General features: G+C 47.6%; 1 protein-coding gene across 2 annotated transcripts; it reads left to right on the top strand.

The window, feature by feature from the left end:
• Window positions 1-1,555: 1,555 nt before the first annotated feature.
• LOC144157896 (gamma-aminobutyric acid receptor subunit rho-2-like) lies at window positions 1,556-17,849 on the top strand. Of its 2 annotated transcripts, none has more exons than XM_077688614.1 (4): window positions 1,556-1,994; window positions 4,316-4,643; window positions 6,337-6,621; window positions 16,671-17,849. In XM_077688614.1, exons 1-4 carry the CDS (start codon window positions 1,885-1,887, stop codon window positions 17,061-17,063), a joined length of 1,116 nt encoding a protein of 371 aa, XP_077544740.1. In that variant the 5' UTR covers window positions 1,556-1,884; the 3' UTR covers window positions 17,064-17,849. The 2 variants fall into 2 exon arrangements, with proteins under 2 accessions (XP_077544740.1, XP_077544739.1); XM_077688613.1 differs by having other exon boundaries at window positions 6,337-6,765; window positions 16,671-17,774.
• The last annotated feature ends 4,146 nt before the right edge of the window (window positions 17,850-21,995 follow it).

The raw sequence follows: 21,995 nt of genomic DNA, 5'->3' as shown, positions 1-21,995 counted from the left end.
AACAATTACAATGTATACAGAGACCTGGCTTATGAGATAATGGTATGCTATTATTACCTAAAACTAGGACTAATTACGGCAAACAATCGGCCACTTATCAAGCACCACATGTCTTGAACATCCTAGCGGATAATTTAAAATTTAGCACCAGTGCAACCGTATTTAAGACTGAAACCAAGGGCATGTTTATAGAAAAGAAAGTGAGATATGACAATCACTTGGCGTGTCTCACTCTAAGGAATGTAAACTGTGTTGTTTGAAGACTTGATTTTTTTCATAGACATGGGGAACAATCAGCAAGGAAATATGTCGTGTTCTATTGTATCTGCTGGTAACAGGTATTGCAAAAAAAGGTTTTACGTATATTGTATAACTTAGCATTCTCATGATTGGAAATGTAGGATTTTTTGCATTTTTCCTAATTTACTTATTTTTTCTCTCTATTGCTGGATCTCATTGCTAAGCACGCATATTTGATTTGAACATGTCCTCTGTTGTGAACTCCAGAGGGTCAGGAGCCCTCGTCAGGCACTCAATGCCTTTAGCTCCTGCCCCTTCAGCAGGAATTGTAACAACTTCTGCTGAAAATAAAGTATTCTTCTTCTTCTGCTTCTAATCCTTCATGATCGATCGTGTGTTGTCTTATCTGGAAGCGTTCCTTTTTGTGGCGGTTTTTAATTAGCCGTTTTGCCACAACGGAAGTCCTGTTACGCGCGCGCGCCGTGTATCCAGGGATCTTATCAGAGCTTTTCGGTCGACCAACCGGTCTATGAACAAATGCATTAGTTTTTTGCCACGACGTCATCGGTCCCACTACGAAAGCTATCGCTTAAAAAAAAAATCGCGGGAAGATGGGAATCGAATCCATGGTGACAGGCAAGGTGGCAGGGGGACCACCCCACTTCTTCACTCCGAACTCTCATGGAATACGACTTTCGGCGCGCTTTCTTTCACATTAAAGTAGCTCTGGAGTCGAAATAAAACACGAGAGCGCGCTCATGAGGACTTCGTATAGCGCAGCAGGGGATACCGTTACGCTTTCACTTTTAAAGCACGTAATTTCGTTGGGAATGTACTATCAGCGTCAGATGAAACGCGAACACGAACATATGAACCGGACCGCGCAAAATAAAAATACTGTTCGTAGAGATCATGTAATGACTTACTATTGGTATGTTTGAAAATCCACTTTTCCCAACTTTGTTTTTGTAACTAAGCCACGCGTAATTTTGGCTTGTCATGGAAAGAAATCGCGCTATTTGTGTGTTCAGGTTCCTATCTTCGTGTTCGCGTTTCATTTGACGCCGATAGTGCATTCGCTAACGGTATATGTTTGATCTTACGGCTATGGCTACGTTCAGCATCAAGGAATTTAAGATTTTCGCTAATTGAAGGCGTGTGTCTACATTTCGGCTTCAGACTAACCACGATGGAGGCGTCGGGGCGGTACTGACTCGGGGGAATTGGCGGGGGATTGGCCAAGAAGTGTGCTGCAGCACCGTCGACTTCTTCTCCCTTTCACTGAAGAAAAAGGTCATCTGCTGGCTCCAATGACGTCCCAGAGGAAGCGCGTAGCACGGCCTCTGGTATGTCATTCGCTATCACAGCTTCGGTTTCAATCCACGCCGCCATTTTGAGCATTTTCTTCACACAAGTCGGTGCTCTGCACTCTGGCTTGCGAACCAATCGCTACTGCCACGGACATCAACATCTGCTTCCGCCTGCCCCCAACGGTTCAAGCGGAACTTCCACTCTACCCAATGCACTGACGTTCGCCCTGTAAGCTGCCTTGACGCACGGGGAAGTTCTTAGACCACTTGTTCCCCCTCCCAGACGGAAAACAAAAAAAATCTAGTAACTCGAGCTGGGCCTCAGCCGAAGTACATGGGGTCCAAACGTCCCTGCCTCGCGTTCCTCATGCTAGTGCTGCTTAGAAACTGTGTCGCCTTGTCCGTGGAGGAAGAGGCGCTCTACAACCAAGTCCTGGTACCCGGGTGAGTGCGCTGCGCGCATAGGTCTATGAATATGCTCGGTCACTGGTGGTGTACCAATTGGTCGTCTGTCACTTCTCAGCTGTGAATATGCCGAGTCATTGGTATTTTTCGTTACATATCATCCGCATGAATAGGGAATAGCCGCAAGTTGTTGTAGCGCCCTGTTGTATCGCGGGTGGTGGCCGACGACAGGGGCCCGGCGACTGCAGCGAAGCGAGGTGCGACGTGCGCCGGCACACCAGACCGCGGCACGAGCAGGAAAGTACGAGATCCGACCCACTTCAGCCCAAACAACCAACTGAGCCGACAAGCGACCGTTTATTCGCGACGACCCATGACGACACGCATACACATGTGATTGGCTGACTCCAATCACGTGTGCCGTTTGACAACGACATCTATCGCTTTCCAGCGCAGGAACCACGGCCTCCGCGATCGGCTGCCGGCAGCCGATCGCGGAGGCCGTGCAGAGGCCGTGGCCTCCGCGATCGGCTGCCGGCGGCGCCGCCGGCACCCGATCGCGGAGGCCACGCAGAGGCACACCTAGTGCAAATGTACTCCGAAGGAGGGCGCCACTGACCCACACCACACGTCCATTCAAGTTTCGCGCACCCTGATAGGGACAGAAAAGGAACATCTAGAGTGAGATGGCGAGAACGGTTTAATGTACTGACGAGGTCCGCGTGGCCGGCTGTGTGATTGTCTACATTGTCTACATCAGGTGGGGTGGTGATGCCAACAAAATAGGGCAAGAAATAAAATAAGAAAAATACGAGCATTCACACACGTAGATAAGGAAATGACTTGTGTCTTAGTCTACAAAGTCTTCATAAGGGTACGGCCGCGGAAGGTACGGCCGCGAAAAGCAAATTACAGCGCTTTTATATCGTGTTTCCCGAGCGTATACACGCAAAGAAACCGTAACCACCGGTATTGAAATTGTTTAGCGAGGACACAGGCAAAATATAGTTGACGTCTTCGCGAGCTGAGCGCTTCTGGCACAGAAGAGTCGAAGCTTGCCCGATTTCAAACAGGCATTTTTTATAGTCCCCTTTCTAAACGGAGCGCCTTCACTTCGCTCGCAAATACCACCATGAATCACAAACTTAGCAGTCGAGATCAATGAAACACAAAAAGTTGGTCAGTTAAGTTTTGTCCAAATTGACCCCTGTGAGCTTCTCGCATATGAACTGGCGAGAGTGGCAGCCTCTGATCCTGTAAAAAATAAAAATGACAAGTGAGAGCTCTTGTCAGGGTCGGACAAGGCAGCTCGGCGCCCTGGACGTTACCTGTCGCTCCACAGCGACCCGCGGGCGCCACTGAAGCACAGTAATGGGGCTACTCGATTTAAAGTCCCGATCTCGCCGCGGACTCCCCGAGAAGCAGTCCGGCATTCGCTTTTAAGTTAAGAGCACTTTAAGTTAAGAGCTCGCCTTGTCACCGTAGCTCGCCCCACGGAATACCGTCGTCACGGCGTTCCACAGAGGCTTCGAAAAACGAGCGGTTTGTATAGTCATAAGTTCATAACCATTCGAAACTCGTGAACCGCTGGCGCTTGTCGTACATCTCCCCGTTGTTTAGCGCAAAGAAAACTGCAGGTGCATTTGAGGCAAGATCTGTTTATATAACCGGCAGCCCCGGCGTCCATTTAGTCAAGAACGCCCGGTTTTTACGATAATAAGCGAAAAAAGTGGCTGCCAGAAACGACGTGTTCCAAACTGTGCAGTAAGACGCCGGCACGTGCGGGATGAAAGGAAGCACAAGAAGAACAGAACTCCCGCTGGCGAAGTTTCAGCGAGGGGGCGCGCGAGCTCTGCAAAGGCGGGAAATTTGAATTGCATTGGACAGACCTCCGTTCACTCCGTCAGGAGAGAAGTGAGACAGGGCGGCGAAGAGCGTGGCGGGTGGTAAGAGTGAGCGGATAACGGCGCCAGAGCCCATTATGGCGAATCACTGCTCTGCACTTCCGACAGCTTGCACGTTGAGTGGAACGGCTTTATTAACACCAAAGTGTTTTGTTCCGGGGTCCACCAATATCTAAGTGACGTCATATCCGACACGGAAATGACATCGCCAGAAAAACTTTGATGCAACATCTGGAAGAATAAATTTGAGATGTTCGAGATGGGCCATCTTTGGTACGGGCGGGAAATCGCCTTTAACACAAGCGTTGTATGTGTTTCAGGTTAAAATTGATGAGAGTTTTCCCCCTTTCAAATACACGTCACCTTGCCGGGACCAATGGGCTAGCTTGAATCATCCGTGTGTTCGAATTATGCGACTTCGGATTAAAGAAGTTAGTCTATGCTATGATTTTGCAGTTACAGCAAGTCTTCGCCGCCCCGAACAGCCGACAACAAGACCGACGTGTTCATCCAACTGGAGGTCATCTTCGTGGGTGACGTACGGGAGAGCTGGCTCGACTTCAAGCTCAACGCGTGGGTGTCGCTGCTTTGGCGTGACTCCCGGGTGGACGCGACGTTGCTGCGCCAACTAGGCCACCGCACCATGCCAGAGTTCCTCGCCCGAAGCGTGTGGCAGCCAAGCGTGGTCTTCGAGAGCGCCGGACAGGTGACGCGGTTCGACGAGTCGGACGTCTACGTCAGGGATGACGACTTCTTGCTCTTGCGCCAGAGGATTGTCTTTCACGTACGTTGGCCATCGTGCGCTGAACCCTCTTCTGCATTGGCTTGTAATACGGGAGATGCTTATTGCTCTTCATTGTGCTATCGTGAAAACTGACTTTGAATTGAAAGAAACACTGGCGTTCACCCTTGCGTAATTCGCTTGAAATGCGTCAGTGCGCTTTTAATGTGGCCATGAACGAGCCGTGGAAGCAGTTTGAGTAGTACGGAATGGTTTTGCCGATATATACTTTGTGGTCCGCTCTCGTCTTGTCCCTTAAAGGAGCCATGAAGACAAACTCAAGTTGGGTTTATTAAAAAGACGGCTTAGTCCCGATAACAATGATACCAATATCATCGCAATCTTCAAACAAATAACGGATATATTAAAGAAAACGTGTGAAGCAGTCGCGACCCCCTAGCCAATTTCCCGCAACGTTTCTATGACGTCACGTAACCTTGTTTGTGCGATTGGCGGCCGCCTAACTGACCTGTCGCGACGACACATGACTGGACGTCTGTAATGGGGCCTCTAGTTCCATTTGACCGAATCACTTGAATGCTAACGTGTGGTTAACGCACTGAAAATTGTTTCATTGTTGGCCCGTATGACGTCATTCTTGCTCATAACACGTCACTGTGGCGCAAAATTTGAGTTTTTAAATACTTCTTGCTTTTTTTCGTTAAAAAAACATCTTTCGGGGCTGTAATGGAGCTGAGTGAGATACTGAATCATAGTTATTTCGAATTAAACGAAGTTGTATTTCCTCTTCATGGCTCCTTTAATGTTACACCCATCATCTTCCGTTCCATTGCGCGCTGAGTCGTCCTCAATTTAAGTTCAACCCTCTTCGTGAGCCACCAAGTTTATGCCCCGTAGGTGAGCACCGGTAAGATGCAGCTGTCATACACTTTCTTCTTCAGAAATAATCAGAACGATAGGACTGGGGTGGAGTGCATTCGGCGGCCATTCTTAGATAATGAATGGCAGCCTACCATTGCCCCTGAAGAAGAAAGTGTATGAGAGCTGCATCTTACCGGTACCCACCTACGCGGCAGAAACTTGGAGGCTCACTAAGAGGGTTCAGCTTAAATTGAGGAAGACTGAGCGCGCAATGGAAGGGAAGATGATAGGTGTAACACTAAGGGACAAGAAGAGAGCGGAGTGGGTCAAAGAACAAACGCGTCTCAAGGAAATATCAGTAAAAATTAAGAAGAAATGGATGTGGGCAGGGCATGTAATGCGAGGGCAAGATAACCGCTGGTCATTAAGGATAACAGAGCGGATTCCTAGAGAAAGCAAGCGTTGCAGGGGGCGGCAGAAAGTTAGATGAGCAGACGAGATCAAGAAGTTTGCGGGGATAAATTGGTCGCAGTTAGCGCAGGACCATGATAATTGGAGAATAATGGGAGAGGCCTTTGCCCTGCAGTGGGCGTAGACAGGCTGGCGATGATGATGATGACTTTGGGGTAAAGAAGTCTTCAGACTGTTTCTTGGTCGGGCAGTTGAATGTTCAAGGGCAGACAGACGGATGGACGGACGTTACTATTATTTTCCTAGGCATACAGCCAATAGGTAAACAATAAGGAGGGTGCGATAAGAGGGTGGAGGAAGAGAAAGAGGCAAAAAAGGACGGTTACGATGGTGAGAGAACACGTTGGGCACTCGGACAATGATTGTTTCGCTTTCACTGCATCTCGTATTCTCGCCCGCGCAGGTTCTGTGCCTGGCCCAAGAGGACACCTTCATTCTGGGCGGCACCGTCTGCAGCCTGGTGGTGAAGCTGGTGCACAACGCCGACAGCGCAGCCAGCCTCGTCTGGGTGGGCGACGACAGCGCCAGCCCGTTCTTCGGCCAGCACGAGAGCATCGTCCTGCAGGAAGGCATCCGCCCCCTGTCCTACAGGCTCGTGAAGGTGGAGCCTTCCCAGCACGAGCACGAAGAGTCCTCCAGGGCCATCGGCCACCCGCCGGCCGTTACGGCCAGCTTCCACTTCTCCAAGGTGACGTGGTCCTTCCTGCTGTCCACCTACGTCCCGTCCACCCTGGTTGTCGTGGTGTCTTGGATGGCCTTTTGGGTGGATGTCGGCGCGGCCGCCTCTAGGGTCACGCTGGGCGTCTCCTGCCTCCTCACGCTGGCGGCGCAGGTAAGCGGTGTTGCCACGTCCGTGTCAAAACTTTTCGCCAGGACAGGTCCAACAATCCTTTGACAGCACCCAAATATTTCGGGAGGAAACGCTCTCGCACTTTACCTGCTCAATCACAATTCAGGCAGTGTAATGCCTGCAGGGCAGAATCGCATACACAAATGGTATGGGACAACGCCAACCTGCCTGCCTTTAAAGGGACCCTGCAACACTTTCGATAAACGCTTTCCCTCTTTCCTTCGCGTCTGGGACCAATGCGAAAGCTACAGTTATCGCCAGCACGGAGAGGCACTGCGTGATCTGCTCGTCGCACCGGGTACGCCTTCCATTTCTGCTTTGTTCTTGTGGCTTTCTTTTTGTTGCTGTCGAAAAGCGTTCATTGCTGCAACTGAAGGAAAACCGGCCAACAGCCGCTGCATGGCCTTAGTGATGGAATTCGAGCCGTCGAAGAACGTAAAGACCGGGAAAGAAAAACCTTTTGAGCGAGTGTACGAGTTATCTGATGGGCATAGAGCAGTAATTTTTGGCTGAGGTACTTTGCGACCCCCTAATCTAAGTACTGGGTGTGTTGGGTGACTACGTTCTGCAACATTGACATTGTTTTGACATTGTTTTTTATTAAGTAGTTGGGTACAGTTTTTACAAAAACAGGGTTTTACAGAAGGAGGTCCAATGGAAAAAATCCGACAGGGGGACCTCCCGTTTCATAATGCAAACAAAAATATTATTGGGTAGGCGGTATACACAGCGATTAAAAATAGAACACAAATGAACAAATTCATGCAAATAGTTATACATTGGTAGCAAAATTCGAGTACTGCGCATGTGCGCAGTAAGTAGTTCAAGAAGTTATCATCTATTTTTTTTTCTTCTGACGAAAGTACGAAGCAGGCGATCGGAGTGAATGAAGCAGGCGATCAGAGTTTGATTATGAGAGTGTACCAAGTATGAATTTTCTTACAGACCTATAAAAAGAGCACTGGGAGGGGTACGATTTAAGGGCAGGGGGTAGGCATTCCAAATGGTGGCAGCAGAAAATAACAGTGTTTGTTTTCCGTAGTTTGAACGGACAGTTGGAAGTAATATATTATGTTGCATTGAAAACCTGGTGTTGTTTGTGTTAAGCAAACACGTTCTGTCAAAGGACGGGAGAAATTCAGGATTATCTCGTAAACGGGAAATAAGTACACACAGCTTAAGATGTTCGATAGAGAGGGGTAGGATGCCAAGGTTGTGGAAGATGGGTTTTACAGTAGATCGGCAATCACTGAAAGTAAGCAGACGAACGGCTTGATTTTGAAGACGACGCAGAGGTGCAAGATGGGTATTATACGTGTTGCCCCAAGAAGACAAGCAATACGTAAGGTGGCTGTGAATGAACGAGAAATATAACGATCGTAGAAGGGACAATTGGAAAAAATAGCGGGTTTTAATTAGGACACGAATGCCGAATGCAATTTTAGATGTGACCGATCTTATGTGTTTGTCAAATTTCATGTTTTTGTCTAGGATAACTCCAAGAAACGTAGTAGAATCTGATGAAGAGATGACGTGATTGTCAAAAATGATATATGGTGTGTTTGTAAGTTCTTTATGAGCGGAATGAAAGATCATGAAAGTGGTTTTTAGCCTGTTAATTTGTAACAGGTTGTTTTGGCACCAGCAGTTAACCTTTTCAAGATCGGTCGTTAACTTTGCTGTTAGATTAGAGATATCGTTGTCGCAAGAAAATATTGTCGTATCGTCCGCATAGAGGATACAGTTACTGTTGTTGAGGCAGGTAGGGAGGTCATTGATATATACAAGGAATAATAGGGGACCTAAAATAGAACCCTGAGGAACACCCTGATTGACGATTCTTGGTTCAGACATAGCGCTGCCGAATTTCACAGATTGGCTTCGGTTGCTTAGGTAATTTTTTTGTGAGTAAATGCGCCGGGCCGCATACACCAAGCGATTCTAGTTTTTGCAACAAGATATTATGATTGATAGTGTCGAATGCTTTTGTAAGATCAATGAATACGGCACCCGCGAAAAGGCGATTATCTAAACTCTGTTTGATATAGTCTGTAAGCTGAATAGGTGCAAGTTCAGTAGAATAATTAGGCCTGAAGCCAAACTGTTGGGGTGTTAAAAGACCGAATTTTGTGAAGTAGGTCATTAACCTCGACACAATCAGCTTTTCAATCAGTTTACTGAAAAAGGGCAATATTGTTATGGGGTGGTAGTTGGATAAGATATTTCGGTCACCCTTTTTGAACACTGGTACTATCTTACCTTTCTTTAGTTCTTCGGGAAAGACGTCGCTTTTGAATATTGTGTTGATTAACTGCACAAGAACGGTCGAAATATCGCCAGCTACAGCCTTTACTTTAGCAGGGCAGATGTTGTCAAACCCGGCACCGCTGCTTTTCATGGTGATAAGAGTTTGAAATTCTTCTTCGTATGACGTAGGCCGTAAGTAGAAGGAATGGGAACAGCGAGTGAAGCTTTGTTTTCGTTGACTGGTAGCGGAAGAATTAAGGGAAAAATACGAGTTGAAGGCATTTGCGATGTCGCTGTCGTTAGAATAGACTGCGGTTCCATCAGTGATAAAATTGGGATTAGGTTCCGGGGCATCCTGGTTAAGAAATTCTTTGATAAGCTGCCAGTTCTTGCGGGTGTTATTCCCATTTTTGACAATTTGAGCTAGCCCAACAACATGCTGTAATAGTTTCTTTTAGCTACATAAAGTAAAACCGACAATTGTTGGGAATACGTCTTGTAGCGTTTAAGCAGAGTAGAGCTAAATGGTTTGGCCCTTAGTTTTTTATGCAAGCTATTTTTTTTTTACGGATGGAGCGTAAAAGACCATTTGATATCCAAGTATTTCTTGGGGCCGTAAACCACTTTGTTTCAGTTGTCGTTGTTGTGCAAATTTTTAGGTTTTGAGATATTTCGGAACTGAATTTTTTGAAGGCACTGTTAGCGGAGTCGTCCGACAAAATGTCAACCCAGTCTGTTTCCTTAATGTTCTGGCGGAATTGACGGTAATCGAATGAGCTTTTCTGGATCAGTTTCGGCCCATTTGTGTTTGCGGATTCGACCAGCAGGAAAATAGGGTAATGATCCGTGATACTAAATTCTATGATTCCAGCGGTTTGTGATGTAGTGACGTTGGATAAAATATGATCAATCAATGTGCTCGGTCCCTGAGGAATATAACGTGTGGGAAATTTTAACAAAGATTCAAGGCCATGACATAGCACATTAGTAGCGTAATCTAGACACGTACTATCAGAATTGTCTAATATGTTTATGTTAATATCTCCCACAGTAACGATGTTTTTATTTTCCTTGTTAAGTCGAGTCATAACTTCATCAAATTCATGGCAGCACTCTGGGTAAGAGGATGACGGAGAGCGATAGATGCATCCGATTATAGTGTTTGTTTTCGAAAGAAAAGACTTATCTAGTTCAATCCAGACCGATTCACATTTGCTAGTTGTGATTGAGATATCATATCGGCGGGTGTATGGTAATGTGTTGGCAACGAAAATAGCAGATCCGCCACAACGACTGTGCACACGGTTCGCAAACTCTGCTCGATAGTTATGCAAAGAAAACAGGCAGGCATCGGTTGATGTTAGCCAAGTCTCGGAAAGACACACTAGGGAAAAATTGTGACCAATTAAGGTTAAAAAGTTTACCAAGTCATCGTAATGCTTGGTTAAGCTACGAATGTTTAGATGAACAAGGGATTTATGATTTATAGCGTTATTCTGAAGAAGATTTGAAAACTGATCGATGGAATGATAGGCCATAACTCAGACTGTGGTATATGTTACATGACCTAAGCAATGACGTGCAGGTCCTCGGCGCAAGAAATGCGAAAGACCCGACTGTCCTCCGATTTCCGCGCCAGGATCCTGCAGTTTTGCACCCAAAGAAATTGCCATCCTTTTTCCCTTTTTCAATTCCAGGGCTTGAGCAAATAGGCGCTTGTTTTCAGGTGGCAAGTGATCGTTAATGTACACGGGTTTGTGTTGCTGAAGTTGCATGCCGATCGACTCAGTTGTTAAGCGAGCTTTCCTTGCCTTCGCAGCGAATTCCGCCTTTTTTTCGCGCGAGCAGAACCTAACAATGATGTTAGATTCTTTTTTTGCAGGAACCCGATGAACAACGTCCAAGTCATTGCTTGTGATGGGGCAGTTCACTTTCTCGCCAATTCTCTTCAGAATTTCGGAGCAATCTTCACCCTTTGTGGCTGGTACACCTTTAATTTCAACGTTGTTTAGCCTTGAATACTGCTCTAAGGCTGCAACGCTTTCCGTTAGCTGTTGGTTCCTTTTGCCCAAATCCTTGTTTTCTTTTACAAGGGATTCCTGGTTTTCTTTGACTGATTCATATAGCTCATTGGACAGGCTGAGACTAGACTTAAGTTCACCGATTTCCGCGTGTAGTGTTTCTATTTCTTTTGTAAGTTCCGCGTTAGTTGGCATGGTCACTTGGAAAAAGGGAGCGAAAGAGCGGAAAGGCCGAACACATAAATGCTGAGACACTCACACACGCAAAATTTAACAGTAGCAGTCTGGCAGCAGTTTGAGCGGCAAAACTTATACAAAATGTGCTAGGCAGTGCCTATAACGTGTGACTAACCTGCACGCAAGGCAGACGGAGATTAGTTGCGCAGTCCTTCGCCGCAACCGCTGCTGCCTCGACTGTGGAGGGGTTGAGGTGGGATCGGTCCTTATATATGCCTTGAAGCGGGGATGGTGGCGAGGGTTTCGGTGACGATTGATGGCGTGCTGATGATAGGTCGGTCTGGTAACCTTCACGTGCCAAGCTGTTGACACGTGGACGTCCGGATATGAGCTGGTCCTGCACGCAAGGCAGACGGAGATTAGTTGCGCAGTCCTTCGCCGCAACCGCTGCTGCCTCGACTGTGGAGGGGTTGAGGTGGGATCGGTCCTTATATATGCCTTGAAGCGGGGATGGTGGCGAGGGTTTCGGTGACGATTGATGGCGTGCTGGTGATAGGTCGGTCTGGTAACTTTCACGTGCCAAGCTGTTGACACGTGAACGTCCGGATATGAGCTGGTCCTGCACGCAAGGCAGACGGAGATTAGTTGCGCAGTCCTTCGCCGCAACCGCTGCTGCCTCGACCATTTAAGATTTCAAATAAACTAGAAAAAAGTATTGCAGGGTCCCTTTAATTGTTTCAGTGAGGTTTCACACGCCACCAAACTCACACAAATGGAAGCCAATCAATCAATCAATCAATCAATCAATCAATCAATCAATCAATCAATCAATCAATCAATCAATCAATCAATCAATCAATCAATCAATCAATCAATCAATCAATCAATCAATCAATCAATCAATCAATCAATCAATCAATGAGTGAGCGAATCAGGCATTCCGCAAATAAAGACTAGTTAATCAGATAACTTAATTATTCTTTATTTATTTATTAGCCCACATATAGAGGTGGGAACCTGAACAAAATTCGCCTGCGTCCCTATAGAGCTCGTATCCTACACCCCGTGCCTAGAAATCGTCCATGCCAAACATGTTTCTCATTCTGCGCGAGCTTTTCCTTGCGGGTTCGAAGTTTGAAGTTTGTTAGGAAGTTTGCAAATAATTGATTACATGAATTGGTAAGGAATACAGAAAGAGGTCCCATAGTTTATCACTTTATCAAGTAGTTTATCAAGTACATAAAAACAGGTGAAACGTGGTCAGTCAGAACAAATAAGCAGCAATATAACGTAGATCCATACACAAAGCATTTGGACATTTAAAAAGGAGCACAGTTTGATTATAATCGGTCATTACTGATTAGCCCAAAAATTCAGAGTGGTGGTTAAAAAAACAAGACGCATCACTGGGGTTATCGGCGAAAATCAGCCTTTTTAAGGAACTAAAATTGTATTAGAGCGAAATCACTAGTTAACCATGCTGGTCGAGACTGCGGCGTGCATGGCAAAAAAATTGATTGATTGTGGGGTTTTACGCGCCGACGCAACGCAGGCGATGAGGCGCACCGTAGTGGAGGGCTCCGGATTAATTTTGACCACCTGGGGATCTTTATCGTGCGCCGAAATCGTACGACACGGGCGTTTTGGCTTTTCGCCTCCATCAGAAAAGCGGCCGCCGCGGCCGGGAATCGAACCCGCGACCTTGTGCTCAGCAGCGCAACGCCTTAGCCACTGAGCCACCGCGGCGGGTCATGGCAAAAAATTTCCCCGCATTTCCCCGAGGGGAAGAATGTGAAAGTGCGAATGCATGAGTTGAATTTGCGCGGTTCGGTAATGTTCGCGAAAGAGAGATCACACACACACACACACAACTACAAAGAAAGAAAGATGCATTTATTCACAGACACTTTGTGTTGTCGTTGTACTTGATTGCTAGAGCGGATCTCAGCTTTGAAATTTCGTGTCAGTACTCCTTTAAGCGGGTGCATTAGCCCTTCTTACGCCCGATTCCTGGCCAATCCCCCACGTGGGTATGTGCCATGTCAGTGGCCAGGCAGCGCGCGCCCATTTCCCCCCGTTGCCAAGGAAGACGAGGAGCGCGCGCACCCGCAGCTGTTGCTATGTGGACGGACGGCGGTCACCGGAATTCAGGGTCACTTATAAAGTGCATTCGCACTTAAAAAATTAGCAGTGGCTTAGGTCGGCTATGCCAGGATATACGTAGCGTGAGATGAGGCTTAGCTGGTTATTCTTAGGTTTCTTGATTGTCTTGGATTAGCTGATTATCATGCTTACTGCTGCTAAAACAGTTTCCAATCCAATCCAGTCCAGTCCAGTCCGGTACAGTCCAGTCACTGTTCCTCGCGCATGCGCAGCACGGCCATCCAGGAGCCACGCTAAGCGGCTATCAAGCGGCTCCGGCGCAGCGTCAGACTTGGCTACTGCGCAACGGAGGCGCACAGCTGGGCACGCGCCGGCGCCAGTGCGTCTGCCGCGGCTATGATGTCATTCCTCTGGAATGCGCATACCGGCGAATGTGCAGACCCAGTTCTCTACACACCCGTACTCCAATTAGATTGCATTTCCAATCCAATCCAATCCAATTTAATCCAATCCAATCCATATCCAATCGAATAATGCTCCTCGCGCTTGCGCAGCACGGCCCTTCAAGGTCCACGCGAAACTGCTCAACCTCGGCCAGTGTAGTTTACGCTACAAAGATATGACCGACGGCAGAGAAGAGTGTAAGAGTGTGCCACTTTTCAGAGGCTCGGTGTTGCGTTCTTCTTGAAGGGCTCCTGAAGCGACGTTTTGGATGGTGTCGTTCCCGCCCAGGCACGCGCGCCTCACAAGCGGTCGGCCATTCATGCGTGCCCGAAGGGGGGGACCGGTGGAGGGGGCGTGCACGCGCGAGCACGCTTCTCGCGCTCAGCTACATTCAAGAGCCTGTGTACGGTTGCTGGGAAAACGCAGACGGTGCCGCCTGCCACGGTTCGAAACTTCACGGTAACATGTCACTATGCAATTCGCCTTTTTCTAGTAGCAAATTATGTCCTCGCTGTATGTCATCTTTGCTTGGTGATGCGAATTCAGGGGGGGGGGGGGGGGGGGGCTAAACCATGGCTATAGAAGGAAGAAAAAAGTTTGGTTGATTTCCCTGTCATAGAAATTGGTAAAAAAAGAAAGTGAAATGTGCAGGTCAGCATGATTTGCGGGTCGGTGGCTGTTTTGTGGGTGTGCTTGGTCAGTAACGTCCTGCTTGCGGGTCGCTTCGGCAAGGGTGTACTGGCGTCATTTCCGTGACGGATATGACGTCAGTGAAATCTTGGCGTCCGGCATAAAACACTTTCGTGTTAAAATATAAAACCCGAAAACGAACAACCCTAAGTATAACGTACTCTTTGGTTCTAAAGGATCACTTCCCCGCAAGAAGACCCTGTGTGCAGTGGTGCAGCCTTTACAGGTCGCATGCTTCGTTGTACTGGCGTCACTTCCGTGACGAATATGACGCAAGCGAACTCTTCGTGAATCCCGGAATAAAATGTTTTCACGTTAAAATACACATAATTGAGGATAAAGTGACCAGACATGTGAGCACTCATGCTTTCGCAATCCCTACATTATAAGGAGTACTCGTAGGGTGCGCTCGTAATTTTTTGTTTCTTCATGGACCCTTTGGCGTGACGTTTATGTATAGGCGCTGGCGCTTTGTTAAGGTTGCGTTTCTGCTCACCCAGGTTTACCTTAAAGAGACACTGTAGAGAATTTGTCAAACTTCTGTTCTTGTTTGCATTGCGTAGGAATATAGGAAATATAAAGTATAATCGTGCAGGGTGTTTTTTTTTTATTTTCAGCATTTGCAGAAGCTCAGATGAGTATTCGTGCCTTAAGTGTTCCTCAAATCCCCACGGATATCTTATCTGTGGTGACGGTGTTCCTTAGGCAAAAGATGCAATCGCCAATGTGTGGTCGCGCTGCGGACCGCTGCGCTCGTTTGCCCTGCGAAAACGTTTCTCCAGTATATTGGTTTTACACTTTACAATAAAAGTTTCGGTTGATTTTAATTCCGTATTACCTATTGTATGTTCGCTGACTCTTCTCCCGCCTTTAAGAAACCTTAAAGTTTCTAGGAGCAGTCGCACATGCATATGTGCAGCTTACAGCTCCAGTGAAGCGAAGTTAGCGAAGCGTCGCATGTGCGCTTGTGTGGAGCTACTTTGACTTCATTGACTTTACGAAGCTTGATACAGTCCACAAAACAGCAAACTAAAGTCACATTCGTTCGGGAACAAACCTTGCCATGGATTAGTTTTAACTGAGCGAACGAATTGCGACGAGCCGCCAGCAGCTGGCCGACTGACTGTCGGAGGGTCGGCGAGCCGCGCAGTCAAGCCAAGCCCGCCTCGAGTAAGCGTCACACGAAACGTGATAGGAAATCGGCAAGGAGGGTGAAGAGAGGAGGACAACTCTTTCAAATGGATTGTTAAAGAAGATAGTCTTTCTTGGGCTACTTTAAACGCAGAAATGTTTGGCCTGTCTGTCTGTCTCTGTGTCTGTCTCTGTGTCTGTCTGTCTGTCTGTCTGTCTGTCTGTCTGTCTGTCTGTCTGTCTGTCTGTCTGCCTCTGACTCAATTCAGCCACCCCACCAAAGTGAAACAGAAGCTGCGCAATAAGTTTATATACTTACAGCCAAATCTAATCGACTAAGACCGGTGGCAATGTTGATACTTGTCAACATTTTTGTACAAGAACAAGGGATTAAGCAAATATGAGGCAGTAAATCAACACATACGTTATATTTGAAGTTTTCCTTTATCAAAATAGAACGAATGTTCTGTTTTTATACTACATCAACTGCGGAAAAAAAGATTCACTCCGTCGGCTGCTGTCGCCCGCGGCACTATAGCTTTTGACGGTATTTTGAGAAATCTAACGGCAACAGTAACGGAAGGTTCTACTAGATAGGTTCCACGTTCCGCTTGGAACACACGTGGAGTAGGGCAACGGCGTTCTATAAACGCGAGAGTAGGTGCCTCGATTCACACACGCCTCCTCCGTACGGCAGCGCTGCATTGAGGTACCCGGCATGGAGCGGTGGAGTGCGGTAAATTTAAATTGACGTGAGCAAACCTCTAGCGTGTTATCTTGGGAGGAACGAGACAATGGAGCGGAACAGCATGAGAGGTGAGTGGGAAAGAGAAGGGAGGCGTTTACTTCGCAGGGGCGCCAGTCGACAATCGTCCTTCGTCGACATTTGCACGGAAAGGAGCCGATGCGCAGTCATTTTTTTTCTAATAAATAAAGTCGCGCAAGCGCGCCAAGAATGGTCGAGACATGGCCTACGGACTGCAGACTTCCACTTGCAAAGTCGTGCCACAATGATTGCAGATCACCTCAGTGTCCCTTCAACCGATTCCTGTCGGAACGTGGCCCGATGTGCAGGTCCGCCACAACCGCATCGCGAGCCCCTACTCGAGCCAGCTTCAACCGGGGGACGTGTGGTTCTTCATGAGCGCCGTCATGGTCTTCTGCAGCCTGCTGGAGTTCGTGGTGGCCCACAACGCGTACCGGGCACAGGTCAGGGCCCAGAACGCGGGTGTGACCAGCGCCTCTGCCTCCTCCACGTCCATCGCCGACCCTCGCTACCACGTGTACCGCAAGCCTCCGGCCATGGTCGCGCTGACGGTTATGTGCGACGTCGGCAGCCAGACGAACCGGTCGTACCTAGCCTACCGCCCCAACGACGTGGACATGCTCGCTAGGGTCATATTTCCCGTAGCGTTCGTCCTGGTGGCCTCCGGCTATTTTCTCTGGTACGCGGCCTCGGACAAGTGACCCACCAGACTGGCAACCTTGCGGGTACCGCTTCCGGGAGAATGTCGCTGACGTCACTTCGTTGCTCCGGTTTGTTTCGTTCCTTCTTCTAAAGACGTGGCTTGTTTTTGTTTTATGTTCGCTCCTCGCATCGTGCCTCTCCCAGTTAGCAGGTTGCAAGTATTCACACTGTCCAGTTTTCGTAAAACTTTGTGAACTTCTTCGCTGCACGATTTTCTGGAAATGGGCGAGAAGACGGGACGACGTCTCTGCGTTGCTTAAATGCTGGATTTATTCGTTCTTTCTTTTGATGACCTGGTTTTGTTCGTGTTCACTTTTGGCATCGTCCATGCTCCTTCTGCGTCCGTCGAGCAGCCTGCACGTACTTATTCACGCGGTTCGGTTTTGTAAAACTTTGTGAACTCGTTCGCTACGTCGTGCGCTGTACAGATTGTGTTCGGAGTAGCTCAGTTTTTGTTCTGAGGTATGTCTTTGTGTATTTTTGGAATTCTAGCGAGAGCCGTTAGTTACTTTTTTAAAGACATTGCTACGGGCGGATTGCATAGCGGTGTGCCTTGAGTGTGCCTTGAGTTGTACAGTAACTGATGGGCACAGCAACGCTCATACAACTAAGCCTTATTACAAATTGCCTTCGTGTCTTTTGTTTCCTCGCCTTTCGGGTTTGTACAGCTTCTCACAGATGCAAATAAATTTTAATGCTTGTGTGTTACTGTGCGTCTCTTGTACTCTCGTTTGAAATTGTCAAATGCGGTAAAGCTCTTAATGCGCCGTATTTCGCTTGTAAAAGTATCAAAAATGCATATTTTTGTATGGTTATTGCAGTTAAAATATGTAAAAAATCCCTGAACAGAACAAGAATGAGCTTTGTTGCAAATGAAAACTGTCAGAAGCAATGAGGAATCGTGTAGTTAGTAATTTGAAGCTTTTATTTGGCAGGAAGGCCAAAGACAATAGAGGGTTTGGGGTTGGGATGGGATGGGAAGATGTCACGAAGACAAGGACAATGCAGTTGTGTTGAATGAGAAACACGTTTATTGGAGCGAACTTGTGCTCCCCTAACAACTCAAAAGAATACAGAGGCGGCGAAGCAGCGGTCAACAAAGTGACTTGCACAGGCGAGTGTCGTCGAATCGAATGCCCCGGCGTCCGCACTGCAGGCTTTTTATCTTTTGGCGCGCGTGGTTCTCGAAACGTCGATTCGCATCGAGAACATAGTAGATCCAAGAAGATTATTCTGGGCTGTTCACGTTAGATCGGAATGCTCTCCCTATCACAACAGATAACACATGCGGCCCAGAAAAAAAGAATGGAACACGCGCTTCCCTTGGCGCAGAGATAACACAGACCGGCGCAGCCGGGCGGTAAAAGCAAAACACAAATAAACAAACCCAATGTATGGTTCGCGGCAATATATAGAGATGAACATTTTCAGTTCGTAGTTCACTCTTCAAACTGAGTTCACATTTAACAGTTTTTCAGTCAGTGTGACGGACTAGGCGTCGCAATGCTAGACGGCCCGTGCCAGACCACTCTTAATTGCAAAGCTAGCAAGCTCCGAAAGGAGCTTACCGCGGTCTATGTTGTCTGATATTTCAGAGGCGGTAAACTGGGTGTGACGTAATAGAAGCTGTGTTCGATGCTTCTAGAAGTATGCGCATGACCCAATAAGATGGTGTGAATCAGATTTGACCCCCAGATTGCAATAAGACCCGTCCTTCAGGTCTGCGGGGCCATTTCTGAATTATATGGGGAGAATACGCAGCGTCACCACAAAACATATTTATGTACAGTTCAGCCACTAAAGGACTGTGAACACGAGATTTGTGTGTGTGATTAATAAAACGTTCGTTGCTCGATTCCGCTTCGCATTTGTACATAGTGCCCCCTTCCCTCCCCCCCATCTATGTTTCGCGAAATAGCATTGCATTTCGCATTTCGGTCTGGTGAACCCTGATTGATTGATTGTAGGGTTTAACGCGCCGACGCAACGCAGGCGATGAGGCACGCCGTAGTGGAGGGCTCCGGAATTTTTGTGATCACCTGGGGATCTTTAGCGCGCGCCGAAATCTCGAACACACGTTTTCGCTTTTCGCCTCCATCTGAAAAGCGGCCGCCGAGGCCAATAGACGCTTGAATCACCTACTGCCTGTAAAAAAAATCAGGAAATAATAAATTCAAGGTAATTTATCTTCCGGATGAGTTAGTATGAACATAGCTTGTGATGACAACTGTTTTTACAGCGTGCAATCGCGCGCACGCACAGACACATACATACACAAACAAACACACGCACGCACTCACTCACGCTTTGGATTGAAGAGGAGAAAACGGGGGCATTCGGGCATATTCTGGATCCCGAGGCGGTCGCTTCGACTACGGTATACCTGAACAGACCGCGCGTGCCAAAGCTTGTAAACGCGTCGCGCCTTTCTTTACTCGCGGGCACGTTACGACGCTGCCGAGTGCGAACTGAACGAGCCGCCATGCAAATTCGCGGACGCATTTGAGTGTGCACGTAACATGTGCTCAGCGCGTCTTTTGTTGCGCTCTCGAGTTGCGCTCTTGATTCGTTTTTTCCAACCTTCCTAGAGCGAACCTCGGGCAGCAGCTGTTGCTCAGTCCGAACCGACACGCGTGCGCGGCAGGTGCTGTGAGAGGGCAAACAGCTGTTTGTTTGTTTCTTTGTTTGTTTGTTTGTTTGTTTTTTGCAAAGGCGCTTTGCGGTCGGCGTTTGCAAATGGGGTTTCTTCGCTGTGCCCGTGTCTCAAGCCCGTGTGTGTGCGTGATTCTTCGTTCTTATTGCAAAATAATTGAGTGGTCCAAAGAGCTATGCTAGATGCGAACGAGCGAGTCCCCCCTTCTTCTCCCCCTCTCCCTCTCGTCAATTTCGACAGACTGGCTGGCCAAGTGGTTTCAGTTCGTGTTGCCGCATTTTTCTTTCTATTTTTTTACGAGACTTCCAATCTGGGATTCTTTCTTTAAGATACCCCGCGTTGTGGATAGATTGGACACTGGTCGGTGTCTCCTCATTCGCGTAGACTGTTTCACAATATTTGGTGAATCTCACCATCTTACGCCCCCTCGCTTTACGAAGAAACTAATTTTGCGCTTGCTACGGGCGGCGAACTTAAACACCAGACTATAGACTGAAATACTGCAATGACAATCACTGAACTTAAACGTTTAGTGCTTCAGCTCTGGGCATACCTGTCTGCTCCAACTTTTCTTCATTCTTTGCTTCCTCTTTTTTGCCTATTTTCCCTTTCCCACGTGCAGGATACCAAACTAGGTTTTAGCCAGGTTAACTTTCCTGCATCCCTTCAACATCCTTCCTTCTTCCTTCATTTTCCTGCCTTCCTTCAACATCCTTCCTTCCTTCCTTCCTTCCTTCCTTCCTTCCTTCCTTCCTTCCTTCCTTCCTTCCTTCCTTCTTCCTTCCTTCCTTCCTTCCTTCCTTCCTTCCTTCCTTCCTTCCTTCCTTCCTTTCTTCCTTCCTTCCTTCCTTCCTTCCTTCCTTCCTTCCTTTCTTCTTCCTTCCTTCCTTCCTTCCCCTTCCTTCCTTCCTTCCTTCCTTCCTTCCTTCCTTCCTTCTTCCTTCCTTCCTTCCTTTCTTCCTTCCTTCCTTCCTTCCTTCCTCCCTTCCTTCCTTCCTTCCTTCCTTCCTTCCTTCCTCCCTTCCTTCCTTCCTTCTTCCTTCCTTCCTTCCTTCCTTCCTTCCTTCCTTCCTTTCCTTCCTTCCTTCCTTCCTTCTTCCTTCCTTCCTTCCTTCCTTCCTTCCTTCCTTCCTTCCTTCCTTTCTTCTTCCTTCCTTCCTTCCTTCCTTCCTTCCTTCCTTCCTTCTTTCCTTCCTTCCTTCCTTCCTTCCTTCCCCTTCCTTCCTTCCTTCCTTCCTTCCTTCCTTTCTTCTTCCTTCCTTCCTTCCTTCCCCTTCCTTCCTTCCTTCCTTCCTTCCTTCCTTCCTTCCTTCCTTCTTCCTTCCTTCCTTCCTTCCTTCCTTCCTTCCTTCCTTCCTTCCTTCCTTCCTTCCTTTCTTCCTTCCTTCCTTCCTTCCTTCCTTCCTTCCTCCCTTCCTTCCTTCCTTCCTTCCTTCCTTCCTTCCTTCCTCCCTTCCTTCCTTCCTTCCTTTCCTTCCTTCCTTCCTTCCTTCCTTCCTTCCTTCCTTAAACTTTGATGCGGCCATATGTTTGCTCACTAGCTCCATCTAAATCTAGTTCGACAGAAACATGGTCTTTTGTTAAGTTGCCCAGATGCTGCATGCTGTTTTATCGTATACGACGAACCGAAGAGGTTTGCCTTGTTTGTTTCACGGCTTCTTTTCGAGGTTTTGCCCCTAACGTTTGGCTCGAAAGTGGTAGGAATGAAAGCTGGAGAGTACGGAACCATGCCATAAGGTTTGGGGTGTATAAAACTATATAGGTGCGCGCCCCATAACGCCATGTCATAAACAACTTCGACTTGCGCTTCCTTTGAGGTATAACTGTTTCAGTATGGTAAATCAATCGAGGCTCTACTAGGCAGATTGAACTCCGTGTAGAACAATCGCCTCTCTTTGAGATGTATGGCGAAGGCCGCTGCTGTATAGCGTACAGATATTGGTTCATTTCAGTATGTCATAAATGAACAAAACTGGAGTTCCCCAGCACGTGTCACGCTCTCGCTATTTCTCCGCATTAGTCAGTGAGGAAATATTACAGAAAACTCTACAAATGTCCACCAGATTGCCTCCAATATCGCTACGTTAAACCACAATGTCCGAAACAATATGTCAATGGTCTATCGCTCGGTATTGTCCGGCAGCCGATGGTGATGACGTGTTCTCCGCTTCGTATACTTACAAAAAGAGAGACACCAAGTCGCGGAGACAATGCAAGTCGGCCAAGACAAATCCGTTTTCCACGCCCCGCCACCAACTCTCCATCTGTGCATCACAGG

This window comes from Haemaphysalis longicornis, unplaced genomic scaffold (genome assembly GCF_048455015.1).
Source record: "Haemaphysalis longicornis isolate Haplotype H1 unplaced genomic scaffold, Haemaphysalis longicornis Haplotype H1 scaffold_10, whole genome shotgun sequence".
NCBI lineage: Eukaryota > Metazoa > Arthropoda > Arachnida > Ixodida > Ixodidae > Haemaphysalis > Haemaphysalis longicornis.
The sequence above is the reverse complement of the archived record's forward strand: the minus strand, read 5'-3'. Positions and strand labels throughout refer to the sequence as shown.